At 36.3% G+C, this 16,402-nt stretch overlaps 1 protein-coding gene across 1 annotated transcript in view; it reads left to right on the forward strand.

Annotated features, from left to right (window-relative positions):
• The window catches only part of TPH2 (tryptophan hydroxylase 2), a 135,931-nt gene that overhangs the window by 32,439 nt on the left and 87,090 nt on the right, over window positions 1-16,402 (forward strand). Inside the window, exons 6-7 of the mRNA XM_001363038.4 lie at window positions 12,220-12,416; window positions 15,346-15,481. Of these exons, the coding sequence (XP_001363075.1) occupies window positions 12,220-12,416; window positions 15,346-15,481 (333 nt within the window). The remainder of the gene's footprint in view (window positions 1-12,219; window positions 12,417-15,345; window positions 15,482-16,402) is intronic.

Raw genomic sequence — 16,402 nt, forward strand, 5'->3', positions numbered from 1 at the left:
TTAGTACATAACTGGATAGGGACTTGGACTAAGCAAGGTAGGTAGCTACCTATTGTTATTTGTTGTTCAACCATGTATTTGTGTGCGATTTTTGTGAGCCTGTGGACCTTGGTCCACCAATGCTGGCCATGGGATTTTCTTGGCAAAGATATTGGAGTGGTTTGCCATTTCCTTCTCTGGTAGATTGAGGCAAATAGAGGTTAAGTGACTTGCCCAAGGTCACACAGGTAGTAAGTGTCTGAATCCAGATTTGAACTCAGGTTTTCCTGACTCTAGGCTCAGTACTCTAACCACTGAACAACCTAGCTGTCTAGAGCACAGCATTTAGAAGGACACAGAGAAGGAATTGAATATGCTACATTTATTTTTATTATAGTACTGGGTTTGTGATTTATTTAGTATGGGGGAACTATTTGTTTGCAAACTCATGCCATTACAGATCAGCAACTCAAATTTAACTTATGAATGAATGAACAAAGTAATTAAGCACTTACTGTATGCCAGGCACTGTATTAGCACTTACTCCTCAATTTAGAATCTTAGAGATTTTCCTGGGGCCACTGAGAGATGAAGTGATTTGCCCAGGACCACAGAGTCAGTATATGTCAGAGGGAAGCCTTTAAGCAAAGACTTCCTGACTATACTACAATGCTTGTTCTCATATTATAAAAAAGCTAAAATTTTTTATTGATATTTCATTTTTTCTCATCTTCATTTCTGAATGTACCCCTTCCTATTATTCTCTTATTCACTGAACTGTTCCTTTGTAAGAAAGTGTAAAAAAACTATTGAATAAAATCAAATACATTGATTAAATCTGATGGTTTATGCAATGTTAAGTGACATTTTCTCATCTCTCGGGTCAAGTATGGTCATGAGAATTAAACAATATTTAGGGTCTTGTTTGTTTTTTGCAATTACACTGATGTAGTCATTGCGTCCATTGTTTTCCTGGATTTCTTATTTCATTTTCTATTGATTCACATAAGTCTTTCCATGCTTCTTTTTCTCTTCTATTCATCATATTTATTATTTTTAATAGCGCAATGCTATTTCTTAAATTCATATATGATCATTTGTTTAGCCATTCCTTATCTGATAAATATTTATTTTGTGTCTAATTCTTTGCTACTACAAAGAGTACTTTTAAGAATCCTCAGATGTATATGGGACTTCTCTGTTTCTGATCTTGTTGTGTTTTTTTTTTAATCAGAGGAATTTCCAAGTCAAAGGATTTAGACTTTTTAATAATTTTCTTAGCATAACTCCAAACTGCTTTCAAGAATAGTCAGACCATTTCACAACTCCCCCCAAAATGTATGAGTGTACCCCCCTTTAACATAGGCTATACCCATCTTTGCTAGCTTTTTTGGGGTAGAGTAAAAGCTTTGAGTTCTTGTGGTTTGCATTTCTCTTATTATTAGACATGGAGCTAACTTTCACCTGGCTGTTAACTTGTGATCTTTTGAGAACTGTTTGTTCACATCCTTTGACCACTTATCCATTGTCTTAGATATTTCCTTTTCGTCTTAGATATTTCCGTTAGTTCTTCTTATATCTATGATATCAGACCCTTGACAAAGGTAATTGCTGGAGATATTGATTTTGCTTATGCAAAAGCTATTATTTCATGTGATCAAAATTATTTTTTATCTTTTGTGAGTGACTTCATCTTTTGTAGCTTCTTATCCTTGTTTTGGTCAATATTTTATAAATTCACATATTGGTAATGTTGGAAGATTATACTTTCTGAGGAGGGAGACATTAAGTTACGTTACCATGAAGGCTAAACATTTTTGCTAGATACACAGAGGGCTTAGTTTTCAAACCGTACCTTATCCTGGAACCAGTGCCTTAAAAGTTACTCAGTTTCGGCGATTCCCAACAGATTTCTAGTCTCTGTGTTGGAGGGCCAAATATACTCATGTGAGAATTCAGCTTTGTGTCTGAATTTGAGAATTTTTTTGAGAAAATTTTGAGAAAATTACTTTTGACTATTTTTTAGAAGGTGTTTGTAATCATCAAAGTATTCAGTAGAATAAGAGAAGTGGGCTCACCTCTAAACTTCCAGAAATTCTAGTTGACCTTAACATTTCTCATTTTGTTCCATGGTGGGCTTGATTTATGAATCTTGGTTATGGAACACAGCCTAAAGAAATGCCTTATTATAAGGAATACTGAAGGCTACTTTAACTTCCTTTAGATAGGCTAATCTTAATTGGAAACATTATAAATTAGAGGTGCAAGATGAATGAGTAGGGACTGACTGTTCTTCATTACCTTGGAAGGAAATGGATTGGCCAGTGTAATGTATGTACCTTCAGTTATATTTCTCCTATCAGTCCCATTGCTAGGAAGTCATCGTGATGGATCATGGAGCCTATTATGATGGGAGACCAAGCTTTTTTCTCCCTTCCCCTGCTCTTCATTTCTGAGGAGTGCCCCCATATAGGGAAGATAAGTTTTCTTTCTAACTGAACTAATTTTATCCTGTTCCATTATCCCACATTGATTTGCTTTCTGGGCTTTTGAATAAAGCTAAGATAATATGTGGCTTCTGGGAGTTCTTTGTGACTCCCCCATAAACAGCATTTGCTGATGCTTTAATTTCTATGAAATGGAGTGGTAAATTAGTAAGTAGAAAAAAATTAAACATTTGGAGGGTTGAAACCATTTTCTAGATCACTGAAAACCCAAAGAAGGTTGTATTGCAGACTCCAAATGAGGGCCTCTCAAAGAGTTCATCCTTTGGCCAAAGAACCACACTTCTTTATGGACAGATGACAGCAATTTCAGGGCATCAAAGCTGAAAATGAGTATGATAGACTTTAACTACTGACACTTTTCCAAGTTGTTTTCCTTCTAAAATGTGTCATTTTCCTAAGTGTGTATAGGGACTAGATCTGTGATTTCATTGCTATGGGGAATTTTGGATGAAGAAAGTACTGTTACGAGTGTAGATTGACTTTTTCCTCTGCAATTTATAGCTTTAGACTGTTGCCTAGAACAGTGATGTCAACTTGAAAAAAGAAATATGGTGCTAAACTGTCCATAAGGATCCCTCCAACTGTGTATTGACTGTTGTTTGTAGTTGTTCAGTCATTTTAGTTATGTCTGATTCTTCATGATCCCATTTGGAGTTTTCTTGGCAAATATTCTGGACTGATTCACCATTTCCTTCTTCAGCTAATTTTACATGTAAGGAAACCAAGGCAAACAGGATAAAGTGACTTGTTCAGAGTCACACAACTAATAAATATCTGAAGCCAGATTTGAACTCAGGAAGATGAGTGTTCCTGACTCCAGGTTTGGTGCTTTACCTACTGCACTATCTAGAAAATTGTAAATTACCATTATTTGTGCTTTATTGTATTTTGATTTGTTTTATTTAACATCTCCCAATTATATTTAAAAATAGGTTTTTATTGATATTTTATGTTTCATATATCATGGTATAAGTGCCCCTCTCTCCCTCCTCCCAGAGAGTAATCCCATAAAACAAATAGCATCTTTTAGAAAGGAAAAAATGAGCACAGCTAATTAATATATTGAAAAGGTTCTAAAACATGTGCAATGTGTAACACCTGTGCACATCCCATCTCCATGAAGGGATGGGTTGAGGTTATCTTCTTATATTTCTCCTTGATCTTTTCATTTATTTTGCATTTTTGATATGTAGTTCTTTACATGTGCATTATTGTAATTATTGTGAAACTGGCTTTTTTTTTTTGGCTTTGCTTAGTTCATTCTAATTAGTTCATACAGATCTTTCCATGCTTCTGTTTTCATCACACACATCATCTCTTACCTTGCAGGAATATTCCATCATATATACATACTCCAATTTATTCAGCCTTTACTTAATTGATGGGTATATACTTTGTTTCCACTTTGCTTTTATCACAAAAAGTGCTACTCTAAATATTCCCTCATTATTTAATGTGCAGAACCTTTCCAGTTGCAAGTAATCCAAGTTGTCTATTTTACATTTTGTAATCATCTCTATTTCTTTGTTTTAAGAATATATCTCCAACCCAGAGCTGTGAGAGATCAGTTTCTCTTCTGTTTTTTAAAATAATGTGATCTTTAACATTTAGAATGTGTTGTGGAGGGAGAGTGGTTTAAGATGTTGGTCTAACCTTAATTTCTGCCAAACTGCTTTCTAGTTTTCCTGCAGTGTTTATCACATTCAGAGGTTTTCCCTCCATAGGTATCATATATTTTCCATTTTATCAAGCATTGGGTTATTGAGTACTATTTTTTTCCGATTCTCCCTTGTCTACAGTTCCATATCTTTCCACAAGTCTAATATTTTTCCATTTTTTAACCAGTACCAGATGTTTTTGATGTGTTGCTTTACAACATAATTTGAAGTTTGAAAGTACCATTTCCTAAAGAAGCAGAGACTTTTTTTTTATCATTTCCCTTAGTATTTTAGATTTTTTGTTTTTCCAAATGAATTTTGTTATTATTTTATCAAGTTCTATAAAGTATTCCCTTGGTAATTGGATTAATACAGCATTAAAAGTACAATTAATTTTGATAGCATTGCAATTTTTTATTATATTGGCATAGCTTAGCTATGAGAACTGAATACTCCTTCAGCTATTTAAGTTCTTTCTCTCTTTATGGAGCATTTTGTAATTTAATCTGTATATGCCTTTTGTGTGGTTTGGTAGGTCAATCCCCATTTATTGTATGCATTTCATAGTTATTTGGAATAGGATTTCCCTTTCTATTATTTACTTCTTGTGGTTTAATATTATTGTATAGAAACACTATGGATTTTTGAGGATTTTGTAGGCTGAAACTTTCCTTCCCAATTAAATTTTCATATGGTTCTGGCTGTCCTCAGCGATGAGCTCACAGATCAAGGTTTAACACCTTTGGCCTAGAACATTGAGAGCCTTGTCCAGTATTACAGAATCAATATTTGTCACTGGCAAGACTTGAATCTTGGTATTCTTGGTTTTAAGACTGGTTTTCTATCTATCATGCCATGCTGCCTAAATGTTTGGAAAGCTTTAAATGAAATGAAAGAACTATTTTAATGCTATATATCTCTCCCACTTGGAAGTTTTGAGATGTATTCTTAACCAAATGAGACAGAGGCAATTACAAAATATAAAATAGAAGACTGATTATTTGCAACTGAAAAGGTTCTGCATAGACAAAATTAATGCATGTAAGATAATAAGTGAAATGGTTGAATGGGAAAAATATTTGTATCCATTTTCTTTGATAAGAGTTGGTATTTAATACCAAAAAGAAAGAGATTAAATGTGGAAAGGACAAAAGAGAAAATTCATTAAAAAAAGTTTTTATTTTTTTTAAGGTTGAGTGGGGTTTTAAAAATGCATGAATGAGTCATTCTCAACTCCTCAACTCATTACTTTCTGTCCTTTTCCTTTCCTTATCAGCAGCCTTCCCAGTACAAAGTGCCTCTGCCCTCTGGCTCTCTCTTCTGACTTATGAGTCCCAATATTGACCACCATTTTATGAGAACCCCAGGCCATGCTCAAGTCACTCCTCACTCTCTGGACTTTGCCACAGACTCCCCAGAAGCCCCTGCTCCCCCTCTCTTTTTAGTTCCCTTTTATATATTTTCTTTTCCTGGTCAGAATGCAAGTTAATTGTGGTCAAGAATTGTCTTTTGTTCTCTCTTAAATTTGTATCTCCAGCACTTAACACAATTCCCTTCCCAAATCTTTTACCTTCTGTGATTGCTACTAAATTTTATGGAATAATCTACCTGAGTATGTAAACTGTTCTCTAACCTTACCCTGTGTCAAAGCACCCAGCACAGCTTATCCTTAAATGAAATTGATAAATGATTGGGAAATTAATTGAATGACTCATGAAGCTGGAGGCTTGACTCTTTGACCAAGATGGTAGCAATACTGAAATGAATCTGGCATTTAATGAATACTCGATGTATGACCCTGGGTAATAATAATGCCTCGTGTTTATAGAGCTTCCTCATCTGAAAGGTATGCTTACATATATGATCTTATTTGAGTCTCATAATAGCAATGAGGATTGTAGAGGATAGGTGAGGATAATACATCTGGTGGTAATAATAATAACAACAATAAATACTTATATAATACAGTAAGGTTTGTAAAGTGTCTTGCATATATTAATTAATTTTAAACACAACAAGCCTGAAAGGTAGATGCTATTATTATCTCCATTTTACAGATGAAGAACCTGAGGCAGACAGAGACTAATCAATCAATCAATCAATCAACAAGCATTTAAAAAGTATTTACATTGTATCAGACACTATGCCAAGCACTGGAAAGGTTAAATAAACTGGTTGTGATTACACAGTTAGCATCAGAGGAGAGATTTGAATTGAGGTTTTTCTGATACCAAGTCCAGCATTCTATACACTGTGCCAGGCTACTTCTAAGCAAGTTACTATTTCTCTTCCCTGGGGTTATTTCCTCATCTGTAAAATGGGGCTAATAATAACTGTAGGACCTACTTCACTAGGCAGTCATGAATATTAGATGGGATTATATATGCTTTGCAACCCTTAGATCACTATATAAGTGCTCTCTCTTCTTCATCATCATTGTCATCTCTTATTATGATTACATCTATTGAGTATGTTCATGTTAATGTTAAATCTTTTCTCCCCCTTCTCTCCATTACTTTGTTTGCATATGAAAATTACTTTTTTAAACTGTGAAGAGAGATTTCTGCTAGATGAGAAAATGATGAGAAGCCCCATCCTGTGATACTTAGGACAAATGAGAGCAAATACTTTCCAGGAGTTTATTATGTATTCACTCCCCTCTGAGGCTATGTATGTGCCAGCCATTTATTTCCATTATGTTTATTATGGAGACAGCCTTGATATTAACAATGTGAATAAAACAAACAAACATTTTTTGTTTGCTACCTTTGGAAAGCTCTTTAGGGTCCATAGACTCATTTAGGAAAACTTGATTGGGTAAAACTCATTTACAAAAGCAAATAAAATATGTGATCAGGGATGAAGCTTACCTGGCTAGCATATGAAATGGGTTAAAATATGTACAGAGTTCCATCTTTCTTTCATGGCATAGGCTACCAGTCCTGCAACTAACTATCTGATCTGGGCACCAAAGGAGCCCAAACTAAGTGTATGGGATCCGAGAATCTCATAGTTAGAATGCATGTCAGTAGTCAGCTGGTTCAATTTTTTTCCTTTTACAGCATCTCTGAAAAATAGTCATTCAGTTTTAATTTAAAGATTTCTAGTAATTGCGAAGTCAATGTCTCCCTAGGCAATCCATCCTACTTTTGCAATTATTGTTGTTTTTTCTTGCTTGAGCCTAAATATGGTTCTTTACAGATTTAGCTACTATTATGTTTGACTGAATGGTTTTGACAAAAATTTTATTTTTTACTATCAGATGGTTGATACTGAGCTTTGCTTGTTTGTGGGATCCCTGTTGTGGAAAGAAGACCATAGTCATGGCGTCTTGAAAAACATATGTGTGGAGGTTTCTTCTCAAAGGGTTGGGGCTTCATGGGAATTGATCTATGGTTAGCATGTTGGGGGGTTTCAGTCTCTTGATTAATACGTGGCCATCTGGCCCCATGATAGAACTCCAGGAGTTACTAGGCTAATGTACCTGGAAGGAGCTAGAAATGTACAAGTGATGAAAAAAATAGGAAGAGAAAAATTCTTTTTGATGCAAGGTTCAAGATGGGAAGGCATGGCATGGCAGCATTTTCTATGAAAGAGATTGTGTATTTGTGAGAGCGCAGGGGACTGCAGTCTCAATAGGAATCAACAGTGAGATGCAGAAGCCAAAACTAGCCGTATGACTGGAGGCTTCACATAAATGGACCCAATGTTCAGTAATGGGAGTTCTGGTTCTGATCTAGCCTGCCTTGGGCAGACTGGGTCTTAAATATTGTGTTTGCTTTTCACAAACACTGATGATGATTTAAATTTCATGATAATGATGATAAATTTAACCAAAGGCTGATTGATGAGTTAAAAAGCACATCAAGGAGGGCAAGCAACGTGGCAGAAGAAGGGCTCAAAGTCACGCCAAGGATAAATTCAATGAACTGGGGATGTTTAGTCTCAGGAAGAAAAGTCATAAATGGGGAGGAGAAACATCATGGCTGTTTTCAAGTACCTGAAAGGCTGTAAGGGAGAGCAAAAGTGACTGTGTTTTTTTCTGCTTGTCCCTAAATGTTAGAATCACAAGCAACAATGCTAGGTCCAAAAGTGCTTATTAAGTGTTAGACTCTGTGCTGTTCTGGAGATACAAAAAAAAAAAGGTAAAAACAGTTGCTGCCTTCAGGGAGCTCATATTCTAATAGGGGAGGTAACACGTGAACTACAGCCCTTTGGAAGAAGTATTAATTAGTAGACATATATTGAAAAGATATGGGGGCAACTAGGTGGCTCAGTGAATAGAGAGCCAAGCCTGGAGATCTGAGGTCCTGAGTTCAAATATGACCTCAGGCATTTCTTAACTATGTGATCCTCAGCAAAGTTACTTAACCCAAGTTATACAGCCCCTGACACTCTTCTGCCTTGGAATGGATATTTATTATCCATTTTAACACAGAAAGTAAGAATTAAAAAAAAAAGAGGATAGAAAAGATACAGACAGGGAGGACAAGTGGGAATTCAATATAACTTACTGACCCGATAATCAATCAAGACTGGAATAATTAAAAATTGACTACAGTGAAATAGCTGCCCTCAAATGGTCTGTAATAAAATAAATGAGAAAATATGTTGAGCTCTATATGATTTTTTCCTCCCCTAGCTCCATAACTCTGATTATCTTTTACTGCCTGTTTGGTTTTTGCTAAGGATGAGAATCACACAGTCTTTTTTAAAAAAAAAGGCAAACTCCATCTTTTTTATATTTGCGGCCAGTCACATTAGAATAGAGGGTATCACTTTTCTCTTGTCCTCTCTCTCTCCACTGGATGACTGAATTGCCATTGTTCTAATGGGAGCAGCTCTAATGATAACCCTAGTAGAAAAGCTGTATCTCACTTATGAATTCTAGCAGCAGGGCTCTTGGGAGGCAGCCTGGACTTACCATCATGATCAAATATTTTTCAGCCCCTAAATTTGAAAAATATGTAAGGAAAACAGACTGCCGTTGATCTTGTCTCAAGAGGAGGAGGTGGAACAAACAGTTGAATGAAATGAAAGAATTGTTGCTCATTCATCATACTGTAGGAGGAGCTCCCCCAAAGTCAGTCTTACACTGATAAGAGCACTACAGAAAAGAAAATGGAAACTGAAAAATGATTGAGCAAAAGGACTCAAAAAGGCCAACCAAATTGGAGCTTACAAAAGAGTATTTTCTTCAGAAAACAGGAGACAGTGTGTAGAGTGTCTTTTGTCCTCTGATATGGATTAAATATACTTCTATACTGACCATGGATTCTTACAAATCAGTTAATATGTTTCTTTGTCATTAGCAGCCATAATTAATTACTCTTGTGCCTACCATTTGGAAAGAGATCAGACCAAGAATATTGGAGATGTTTTTATATTTGTAGAGGATATGCTTTTGGATTTTGCTTGTCAAATCCTAGGTTACATAATTAAAAAATAATATTATAAGTTTAGAGTTTACATTAAATATTATGAAGCAGTGAGGGGCAATGGAAAAAGAACTGGCCTTGGCCCCAAGACACCTTGCCTCTCACACATAATGGTTGCGTGACCTTGGGCAAGTCAGTTTACCTCTTAGTACTTTAGGTAACCCTCTCAGACCCAAACTTACAGGGGAGCTACTAATCTGAAAATATAGAAGAATTTTTCTTAATGAGGAGTCACCTATATAAGGGAAATCATAAGTCTAGTTCCTATGGGTAGCTGTATCTTAGTGCCAATTATATTAGTTTATATGCCTTCCCTTTCCTTCTACTATCAGCACAGTTTGGTGTATTTTAAGCTGAAATAGCAGCTAAGGACAACAAATCCATTCTCTTTTCCCTTGGGATAATAGTAACTAAGCCATCAAGAAAAATAGATGGCTCCCATGATTTCCAACTTACTCTTAAGAGGTTCTTTATATCTTTCATTCTTTCCTTTCTTCCCAGCCTTCTTTTCTTCTCCTTTCTACCTCTGTCACTTTTTTGCTTCCCCTCTTCCTCTGTCTCTGGCTTTCTCTCCCTGCTTCCTCCCTTTTTCTGTCTCTTGCTCCCTCTTTTCCCTCTAGCTTTCTCTCCAATCTCTTTCATTTCTCTCTCCTTCTCACACTGCTAGTCTTCCTCTCTCTCCTCCTTGTCTTTCTCCCTATGCCTTTTCTTTGTTTCTATTTCTCTATCTCTCTACTTCTCATACTTTCTCTTTTCCTCTCCCTTGTTTTTCTCCTTTTTTTCCCTCCCTGTCTTCCAATCATCTTTTTCCTCTCTCTCCCCTTTTTTCTCACTCCTTTTTTTCTCATTCTCTCTTTTACCTTCTTTTTCGAATGGGCAAAATAGAAAGGTCTCTTTCCTTTTTTCTTTTTTTTTGAAAGGTCTATTTCAAATGATACTTCCATTTTTTGCATTTCTATCTGAATAATTGGTTCATTTAGAGATAAGCAGGTAAATATAAATACTTCTACATATGGACTATAATATCAAAATATAATGGATTACTATATGAATTCTAATGTGAAAGTAAAATAGAAAGACTGTTGCTTGGGAGGGAAGAGGATGACAATGTTGGCCATGTTACATCCAAGCATGTAAATACAATAGATCCTCTCCTGCTTTTAGATTCCTGCCAGGAGGGGAAGTAAGAGATGGCAATAGAGGCTGGCCACACTGCTCAGAGAAAGGGTATTGGGCCAGAATTATACTAATACCCCATTTGACTATTGGAAAGATGCACAAAATTACCATTGAAGATGTTGGAAGTTGCAAAAGTTTGTCCTCATGATGTGATTTTCATAAAGTCCTAAATCTTTTCATCTGTTCTTTCAGGCTCTTGGCTTTCCTACCTTCACATTGCTCAGCAACTTTATTAGTTTTTATTATCTAGATCAACTCAGATTGACTTGGTGGCTTTTTTTCTTGAGTCAGAGGCAGACTTTCCTCGATATATTTATGTCGTTGCCCCCTTACTACTAAAAAAATCTTTCCAATTCAAATTTTCATTCTAAATTCATCACAATCCCTAGGAGTTAGCACATTTTCAGTACTACCAATAATACCTGCCAGGCTGTAATTTTCTCATCACAAGCATCCAAGTCGAACTAACGCTAATCTTATTCTAATTTGGTTTGCATAGATCTTAGTGCTGGCACTTAAGGAAAGGTGAACAGTAATTTCTTATTCTTTTTCAATTGTCTCTCTCCCCCACCCCCATGCTTCTCACACACAACCTAGCTCAGCTGTTTATCTTATTTTGGTTTTCAGATTGCTTTGTGAGCAGTAGGAAACACAGTCAGGCAGAACAAAAACATCTTGATGATGAGGTTGCTGAGAATTAGGTGTTGGGTTGGAGGGATGGGTCAATTTGTATATCCTGTGTAGTGGAAAACAACACCAAGGAATTTAAGATTAGACGATATCAGGGTGAGGACCAATTCCACCTCATACTAATTATGTGAAGAGGAATAAAACTGGCATTATCTGTCTCATGGAGTTATTGCCAACAAAGCACCTTATAAAGTATGCAGTGCTTTATATCAATTAGAATTAGAAATATATCTATAGTTGCCAGTTAATATTAATAATCGTCACATGATTAAAAAAAACTTTCTGAGAGTCAAGAAGACTTGGGGTTCAGGTTCTGCCTTTGGCACATACTGGCCATGGAACCTTGGTCAACTTATTTAACTTTCCAGTGCTCCACACAACTCTTTAGTACTATTAGTTGGGCAGCTTGGTTTATCAATAAATAGAAAGTCAGGTCTGGAGACAGGAGGTCCTGGGTTCTAATTTGACCTCAGATACTTCCTAGCTGTGTGACCTTGGGCAATTCATTTGACCCCAATTGACTAACCCTTTTCATTCTTCTGCCTTTGAATAAATACTTAGTATTGGTGCTAAGACAGAAGGTTAAAATAAAAAAGATTAAAGGAATCTTCAAAAAAGACTATCAGTTGTGTGAATAGAGGAATTTTCTTGATTGAGAGTTCCCTATTCTAATGAAATCACATATCTAGCCCACCTACAATGGGATGAAAGAGGGGGAAAACTGAGCTTGACCTTATGAAATCTGACATTAATTTTTCTCCTATCTAGTGGTCAGCCCATTCCCAGAGTGGAATATACAGAAGAAGAGACCAGAACTTGGGGAGTTGTATTCAGAGAACTCACCAAACTCTATCCTACTCATGCTTGTCGAGAGTATTTGAAAAACCTCCCTTTGCTGACTAAATACTGTGGCTACAGAGAGGACAATGTGCCCCAACTTGAAGATGTCTCCATCTTTTTGAAAGGTAAAACTTTAGGCATCTTATTCTTTCTTAGCCAGTCTTTTCTTTGCCTTCTAAGGAAGCAAGTTGGAGTCATGGCACCTTCCAAAGCAAATGACAAATAATAATAATAATAATAATAGGAGCATTAAAGAAGTAATCATGCGGGGGCAGCTGGGTAGCTCAGTGGATTGAGAACCAGGCCTAGAGATGGGAGGTCCTAGGTTCAAATCCGGCCTCAGCCACTTACTAGCTGTGTGACCCTGGGCAAGTCACTTGACCCCCATTGCCTAGCCCTTGCCACTCTTCTGCCTATTGGCTCCAAGACAGAAGGTAAGGGTTTAAAAAAAAAAAGAAGTAATCATGGATGGGTCATGAGCCAAGAAACTGAGAGGTACTAATGTGGTGGAAGTGGAATTTGCTTTGCTTGTTTATTTATCTCAAGAACAAGGACATGCATTTCTAAGGCTGGTAGATTAAAGGTTATATCACAAAGGGCCTTTGTAAACTGTAGGTTTAGCTATTTTGAGGACTCATGAAAAAGCAACTTTAAGACTTTTCTGATTATGCTAGAGGAGTACAGCAGTTTTTATTTCCTGGTAGATGGATGAAGAGAATGAAAACTTTAGTGACTTGCTTCTGCCTAAAGAGTCACAAGGAAATTCCATTCTTTTGGTATTTACTTCAATTTATGGTTGGATGGGGTAGGTGGAAAGGAAGGTCACAGAGACCAGTTCATGATGGCTCCTTGATTTCCTCTTTTCTCTGACTATGGGTGTTACCCAGAGTTCAGTTCTTGGTTTTCTGCTCTTCCATTTCTACCTTTTTTTACTTGTAGAACTCATTTGTCCTTGAAACTCTTAAATCCATTTCTGTCAACTTGATCTGGAAACCTTTAGCTCCTTTTATCCTCCTAAACTCTAGAATCATATATCTAGCAATTTGGTACCTCCTTTTGGATGGACCATTATTTCCATAACCTCAGAATCAATATTTCTAAAATTCAGCTCATGAGATCATGGATTCACAATAAGAAGGGTTTGTAAGCAATTAGATAGTTCAAGTCCTTCATTTTACAAATGAGAAAACTGAAGTCCAGAAAGTTGCCCAAGATAAAACCAGGAGTAAGTGGCATAAATGGGATTTGAGCCCAAGTCTTGAGATACCTAATCCAGAGTTCTTTCCAATAGAAAGAACATCTCCAATATACCAATCATAGATCAAAGAATCATGGACTTAGGGTTATTTGGATGTTGTTACTAAGAGCTTTGGGAATGGCTTTCATTACAAAGTTAATTGGATCTTGATTTTTAAACAATGTTCTACTTTTCCAAGGTTCTTTTGTAATGAGAGGTAGTTTTCAGAACAGAGGTCAATTACAAAGCTGGTATTAGGGAATGAAAATAACACTTAGGTGAGAGAGAGAGTGAGACAGACAGACAGACAGACACAGAGACAGAGACAGAGAGGTAGGCAGAAACAGAGATAGAGTCAGAGAGAGAGAGAGACAGACAGAGACATGGACAGAGACAGAGACAGAGACAGAGACAGAGATTATCTTTATATATATATATATATATCTATATATATATATATATATATATGGAGGATATGACTATGCCCTATATAATTGCTTAGCAGTATAATGAGATACTTTATTTATAATAGAGTTCTAAGAATTGTATTGACTGTTTTGTTTTTCCAACTTGATGCTAAAGAAATTTTATTGATTTTTATGCTCAGAATCAAGCAAATAACAGTAATGTATGTGTAAATAGGATTATTTTCATAAATAAAGAAATTGTAATTGTAGAGGATGAGAAGAATTTGTTTCATATTATGCTATAAAGGGTTACTTTGAATTGCGACTAGCCAGCTACAATCATCAAAGAAAATTGGAATACTTTTGTTTTAACATAAACACACATACACTAGGCACTAGTGTACACTAGGCAGCAATAAAAAATTATATAATACATTGTAATGTTTTACTAATGCCTTTTTTGTATATCATATTAATTTCTAGATCTACAATCCTCTCCCCACCACATTCCCATGAACCCTCTCTTATAACAATTAAGAAAAACCAGCAGGCACAGAGACAAAGCCTGACACCCCTTGTCTCTCTACGGAAAGGAGGGGGACACATTTTCTTATTCTTCTCTAGGGCTGAGATTGAGAATTACCATTATTCAGCATCTGACTTTGTTTTAACTTTCTTTTCATTTAAATTATTATAGCCTTTTTTGTACATTGTTCTACTTCTGCTCTAAATTTAATTTTGGACTAGTTCCTCTTTGGTGTTTACAGATTTCCCCTCCTGATTTGGTTTTGAAGGGAAAATTCTTAAGTACATTTTGATCTCTGTTTATTAAGAGGTGTTCTGTCTTTCTGGAAACAGATTGTCATAAGTGCATTTGATTAATGAAAGGTCCCTTCATTTTGGTGGTTATAAAGTACATATGTTATTCTATATGACACATTTAGTATCTTATGATCCATATAACATCATTATTAATTACTTAGGATATTCTCTTGGACCATTAAGTGCATTTTGTTGTTCAGTTGTTTCAATCACATCTGATCATTCGTAACCCCAGTTGGGGTTTTCATGAAATGGTTTGCAATTTCTTTCTGCAGTTCATTTTACAGATGAGGAAACTGAGGCAAATAGATCAAGTGATTTGCTGAGGGTCATACAACTAGTAAGTGACTTTGAACTCAGAAAGATGTCTTTCTGACTGCATACCTAGTACTCTACCTATTGAACCTAGCTGCTCATTATCCCCATTTTACAGATGTAGATACGGAGGCAAAAGGTATAAAAGTGTAAATGTCTCAGGCCAGATTTTCCTGACTCCAGGCCTGGCACTCTATGTACTATACTATCTAGCTATCCCTATGAAGTGCTTCTGTGTTAACATTTGATTTATTCTTTTTGTTGCTTCTTTAGAAAGATCTGGCTTTACAGTGAGACCAGTGGCTGGGTACCTGTCTCCTCGAGATTTTCTAGCTGGATTGGCTTATAGAGTGTTCCACTGTACTCAGTATGTTAGACATGGCTCTGACCCACTCTACACCCCAGAACCGTGAGTATTCATATTTCAAGATCAGAGCTACATTTTTGAACCATTAAAGGGGATACTAGTCAGTGCTTAGAACTCTTGAAATGATTCAAGCTGGTGGAAATCCAAGTCTTGTTTGTCTCCGTGGTATCAAATTGTTGTCCTACCTCTAAGGTTGCAATGGCACTCACCTAGACGGTTGAGGTGGCTCTTAGAAATGGTTGCATGGCTCCTAGATATCTGAAGAATAAAGTTCAAACTACTTAGCCTTACTCTCAGCTTCTATAATTTGGTATCAAGTCATCACCTCTCTCATTGGAGGTCTTCAAGCATCTAGCAAAGGCTGGATGACTATTTTGTGGGTGTGTTGGAAGGCAGAATCATATCTGGGTATGTCCCTTCCAACCCTGAATTCTGTGATTGTGATACTTGCTCCAATATTATTTTCCATTATTCTCCCCATGCTACTCTTAACATTCTGGATATATTTCCTTTCCCATGTTTTTGCTTTCAAAGCCCTGTTTAATTACCTTCTCTTCCAAGATAACTATCCTGACAACACCAGCCTACAGTGAACCTTCTTTCTACAGAATGCTTTTTGCTGTTTAGTTGTTTCAGTCATATTTGTCTGTTCATGATCCCAATTGAGGTTTTCTTGGCAAAGATACTGGAATGGTTTGCAATTTCCTTCTGCAGCTCATTTTACAGATGAGGAAACTGAGGCAAAGAGAGTAAGTGATTTTTCCAGGGTTACACAACTAGTAAGTGTCTGAGGCTGGTTTTGAACTCAAGAAGAAAAGGGACATGCTATTATTATTACCATTTTATAGATTAGGAAACCAAGCCTCATAGAGGTTAAAGGGGCTTGCTCTAGTTCACCCAGATATTCAGTATGTGAGTTGAGATTTGAACCCAGTATAACCTGGTAAATATGATGTTGGTCAA

The sequence above is a fragment of the Monodelphis domestica genome, chromosome 5 (assembly GCF_027887165.1).
Source record: "Monodelphis domestica isolate mMonDom1 chromosome 5, mMonDom1.pri, whole genome shotgun sequence".
In the NCBI taxonomy this organism is placed as follows: Eukaryota; Metazoa; Chordata; class Mammalia; order Didelphimorphia; family Didelphidae; genus Monodelphis; species Monodelphis domestica.